Source organism: Rosa chinensis, chromosome 3, assembly GCF_002994745.2.
Source record: "Rosa chinensis cultivar Old Blush chromosome 3, RchiOBHm-V2, whole genome shotgun sequence".
In the NCBI taxonomy this organism is placed as follows: domain Eukaryota; kingdom Viridiplantae; phylum Streptophyta; class Magnoliopsida; order Rosales; family Rosaceae; genus Rosa; species Rosa chinensis.
Genome location: NC_037090.1, coordinates 39,019,436 through 39,024,060, shown reverse-complemented (window position 1 = coordinate 39,024,060; position 4,625 = coordinate 39,019,436). Strand labels below are relative to the sequence as shown.

Here is a 4,625-nt window from a genome sequence, read left to right as displayed (position 1 = left end):
CACAGGCTTCGGCAGACAAACTCGTTAGGCAAAAGTAATGTGCATCCCCTTTTTCATTTGGCCGATGAGTATTGCTCCTTTTGCTAAACTGAATGCCTTGGCCAGAAGCTTGAGGTGGAAAGAAATGTTGCTGGATGGGAACTTTATATTGGTCTGAAGCTTAATTGAAAAGAAAACCGATCATAACCCATCATTCTCACTTCTCAAACCCATTCTCGTATTCTCCAAACACACACAACAAAAAAACTCGGGGAATTATAAGTCGCGAGGATAGAGAATAACTACTGTCACTAATACATTTTGTGGAACCAAGTTCGATGTCACTTCACAATACTAGTAACAGAAAAAGTTTAAGCAATGATATCAAGTCTTAGAAGCAATGAATCTGCTAACACTGACAATTGCAAGGCTATGAGCCTGCCAACCTATATAACATCCAGTGCATCCAAAATAGAAGATGAAAAAAAAAATATTTGTGCTTCCATAATTCAAAGCAAAACTAACTAGTATGCATAGCAGTTATTTGCCCTCTGCAGCTATCCTTTTGCGTATTTCATGAGCTGTATTGAAAATGCCAAGAGTCGGCTTGTTGCACACAAAGCACTTCTTGTTCTTTGAATGATGCTGTGAAAGAAAGCAGACTTAGAAAAAGCATGTAAAGAACACAAATTGGAAAACACAGAGGATGATAACATTAAGAAAAAGGGATCACCTTTAGTGCACAGTGCTCGCAGAAGTAGTGGTTGCACTTGGTTACAACAGGATCAACAAAAGTTTGTCTGCAGATGAAACATGCAAAGGGTAACAAGTCATCGTCGTCGTCGTCGTCGTTGTCATCGTCATCATCAACTTCCTCACCAGCCTCACGCAAAGCTAAATTTCTCTTCCTGACTTTCTCTGCTTCATCCCACTCCCTTTCCATCTGCCAGCCAGACTTGTAGTCCCCACGATCATGCATAAACTTGCAGGAATCTCCATACCCACAGTAACCAGTCTCTTTGTAATCCTTACAGATATCTGGCTGATAATCAAATCGTGTGGAAGCCCTGATGTGAGCAGAAGCTCTGAGAGGCCCATGGGAACCTCCCGCTTTTTCACTGGCCACTGTTAGCTCTCTACGAAACCCAGCCTTATGATCAGTATATCCATGGAGCCCTTTATATAGTTTTTCATTGCCTGTGCTTTTCCCGGTTCCCTTCAAGGCCTCCTCTGACTGCTTAAGAACTCTCTCTCGAACTGCCCGGGCGTCTCTAGAGAACTCAGTCTCAGTCTCCAGTGTCGCTGTTGCTCTGCTATCGTGTTCAACTTGGATTTCTTTTGAAGACTTAAACTCAAAAATTACTTTCCCATCATCAGATGCAGAGCTCTTAGAGGGTCCACTAGAAAAAAACAACTTGCCATCAGGCTTTGCAGCTTTTCTTTGACTTGGTAATACCGCACTCCCAGAATTTGATTCCTCATCGTCCTCAGCTTCAGAAGTACGCTTTCTGAAATTTCTCTTTGTTGTTGGCTTCCTGAAGAAGTTGCAAACTGGAAATAAAAAGGGCAATGAATAGTGTGTTCAAGGGAGATAGATAAACAAAATTGAAAACAAGAGTTAAACATACCTTCTCCAGGTTCTGCATTTCCACCGGAATCTGCCATATAGACGCAAGAAACAAAGCAAGTCCAACAAATTACTGTATTAGGTTTCCCAAGGAGGTGGTCCAACTCTACTTAGCACTTTGGAGCCGAGTTTCTAGAGATATTCTCCTTTGCCGATCTGTCGCTGCTGCTGACAAACAAAAACTCAGTTACTAATCTAACCAACGAAGCTCAAACAAATATAGCAAGCACCACAGATCCATGCAAGATTTATACATTAACCTCAACAGATTATTGTGTAAGCCCCTTTAGGATCTTTGTGTTTTACTAAAGCAAAATCAGAAAATAGATGAACTGAAAACAGAAACAACACAGCAGATTTTAGAGTGGTTCAGCCAAAACTTTAGCCTACGTCCACTTCGTGATCTCTCTTGAGAGATTCACTAGCACTATGAAGAATTTAGGTGTTTACAAGTACTTATTGCAGATCCCTCAAACCCCTCTGACTAGTTCTTATCTCTCTATCACCTTGACTCTCAGTTTTCTGCACTTTCTGTCTTAATTCCAGAAAACTGACTGCAGCTCCTATTTATAGGGCATAGAGGCTGCTGATACAACATGGGATTAGGATTCATAATCCTAATAGACTAAGCTTTTAATACAAATCCTAATAGAACTTGAAAGACTAACTTTCCTAGAACTTATAGAAAAGCTGCGCGCAAACCTCTTTCCTTTCTAGACTTGGATTTGAATTCTGCATCCTAATTTTCAGATTGTATCAATGAGCCAAAAACACAACACAGATAAAGTGGAAGCAACTGGAACTCAAACCAACACTAAGCGATAACCTTCTTAGCAAAAGAGAAAAGGGGATAATGCGCATAGGTTTCATAGTTTTCTGTGGTCAATCACTTATCAGTACTCAAATCCTACACAATATTTGGGTAAAAAAGAAACCGCTGCAAAATATTAATTCAAAGGAAGGGTCCACGTAGTGTTTTGTTCCAGTGAGATCTATAAACCAATAGAGAACAGAACCATGAATCCTTGGAACCAACTAACTATACTGCTACTTCAACACTCCGTTGAAATTCCATAACGGTGGATTGGGTGAAAAATAGAAATCCTATTGATTATGGCCCCATCTTCGTGTTATAGAACAACTAACTGAACCATGGCCACAGTTACATGAATCGAATGGTGTCGACAGCGCAAGTATTTCGACTCAGTTTACTCTTCTCTTGTTAATTGCAATACAAACGCAAGCTAATTGAATCTTGTTTAGGAAACTCAATATCCAACACCTATGCTATGAAATCATCTACAAAGCTTCTAATCCTTTATCCACTTCTTGGTAAGCTCAAATTTCAGAATGTTGAACAAAATTAACAACTATTTTACAATTACTACAATCTCAATCCTACTAGAAAGTTTGCCCGCGCTTTGCTGCGGGATTTGCTATTATCAATGAATTGGAAGTATGTAATGGGAAAAGGCAATGATTACACATTGGTAGAGATTGTTTAGAAACAGAGCAATCCAATAATGAACAATGATGTTGACAGTGAAGCCCATATCGATCAACATCCTAAATTATATAGACAGACACACAAAAGCAAAGCTCAGGACAGAAAATAGGAAACTCAATTCAATCAAGAGCAACGCTTTAGATGTTCAAAAGGAGTCAGTATGCAAGATAACAAAATTAAGGAAGGAGAACATAGCCTGGAATTGAATCCCCAAACAAACTAAATAAATTAAAAAAAAAAACAAAACAAATGAGAGCCAATTACTCAACCGTAAGGAAGACGACCAGGTTGAGATAGAGGCCCCAAAGATGGATGATTGCACCTTTGAACAGTTCAGATTGCGACCATACCCAACGTAATGTGGTAAGAACTCATGTTAACGACCAAACAGCCTCTCTCTAATTCTAGTTTCACCTCTTGCTTTCCCAACTCATCAAACCCTAACCTGCAGGTTTCCTCTTATATCTAGAAGTTAGTTTTCAGTTCTCACAAACCGAAAAACCAAAGGAAATTTGGATAAAATCACAGAGCGAAAGTTGGGCAATTTCTTGCTCCACATCCATTCCCTCACAGTAAACTTTTGTCTCTATGCTTAACTCCCCCATGAACTAACTTATCAACTTGCAGCCGTGGGTTCCCACTGAATCCTTCTATTTTTATACCCAACCGTTTCATACCCTTTACCAACCTTCAATAATTTCAAAGCAGAAATAGTAGTACTAGCTCTTCTTCATACTTGATTACACCTTTATTGCAATTACTGCTCTGTTTTTTCTAGCAAGTGCCAACTGCAAGATGAATATTCTATTGCTAACACACAGAGTTCTATTTTCATTGTTGGTCTGTAGGAAGTTCCTAAGAATATCCCCCCAACTATCGCTGATACATCTAATTCAAAAGCACCAACAGCAGCAGCAGTCAGTCCTGAATCTTCTGAATCAAAGGGTGCAAGCAAAGCAGTCATTGATAAGGTAAATGAATCTAAAGAAAGTGATGATGAATCCAAGATCAATTGAGGACAAGTTAGAATATCAATTCTTGATCAAAATTCAAAACCCAGTACTGGAAACTAAGCAATTAGCACCATTTTGATACATAACCAATAAGCATAAGGCCAGCTGAATTTTAAACAAAACTCAATAAAAAAAAAACCCCTCACCTAGTTGCCTGAAGTCACAAATACTTATGCCTAAAATTCAAATCATCCTACATCCCTATCATTTATGGACGGGCAAGGCAAAGGTTAATCTAACCAGAAACCGAAAGAAAATTTCCCCACATGCTTTAATCAAACCAAGGAACTCAGCAAGAAAAAGTTCCAAACCTTCGATCGATCTCTGAATACGCAACGCAGACTAATCGCTCGCTCTTATTCTCCCTTTTCTTCAAACCAACACCAATCGCTCTTCTTCTCCCTTTTTTTCTAAACCCATCCTATGCCGTCTTCTACTGCCCAAAGAAAACCGACATTGCTTCTGGTACCAAACAGAAGAAATAAACCGACGTAGCTTC

The 4,625-nt window shown here is 39.3% G+C and overlaps 1 protein-coding gene across 3 annotated transcripts; it reads right to left on the bottom strand.

Annotated features, from left to right (window-relative positions):
• Positions 1-271: 271 nt before the first annotated feature.
• LOC112193000 (zinc finger CCCH domain-containing protein 1) lies at positions 272-4,625 on the bottom strand. 3 transcript variants are annotated; one of them, XM_024332988.2, is made up of 4 exons: positions 4,438-4,625; positions 1,608-1,774; positions 713-1,530; positions 272-624 (listed from the first exon to the last, which is right to left on the bottom strand). In XM_024332988.2, exons 2-4 carry the CDS (start codon positions 1,642-1,644, stop codon positions 520-522), a joined length of 960 nt encoding a protein of 319 aa, XP_024188756.1. In that variant the 5' UTR covers positions 1,645-1,774; positions 4,438-4,625; the 3' UTR covers positions 272-519. The 3 variants fall into 3 exon arrangements, with proteins under 3 accessions (XP_024188756.1, XP_024188755.1, XP_024188757.1); XM_024332987.2 differs by having other exon boundaries at positions 1,608-1,771; XM_024332989.2 differs by lacking the exon at positions 4,438-4,625 and adding an exon at positions 3,383-4,235 and having other exon boundaries at positions 1,608-1,771.

What these genes read in the sequence shown, in the direction of transcription:
- LOC112193000 (XM_024332988.2), bottom strand. Translation starts at nt 1,644, where the DNA reads ATGGCAGATTCCGGTGGAAATGCAGAACCTGGAGAAG. An exon ending in AAATGCAGAACCTGGAGAAG is followed by an intron (nt 1,531 to 1,607) that starts GTATGTTTAACT and finishes TTTTATTTCCAG; the next exon opens with TTTGCAACTTCTTCAGGAAG. An exon ending in GCGAGCACTGTGCACTAAAG is followed by an intron (nt 625 to 712) that starts GTGATCCCTTTT and finishes TTTCTTTCACAG; the next exon opens with CATCATTCAAAGAACAAGAA.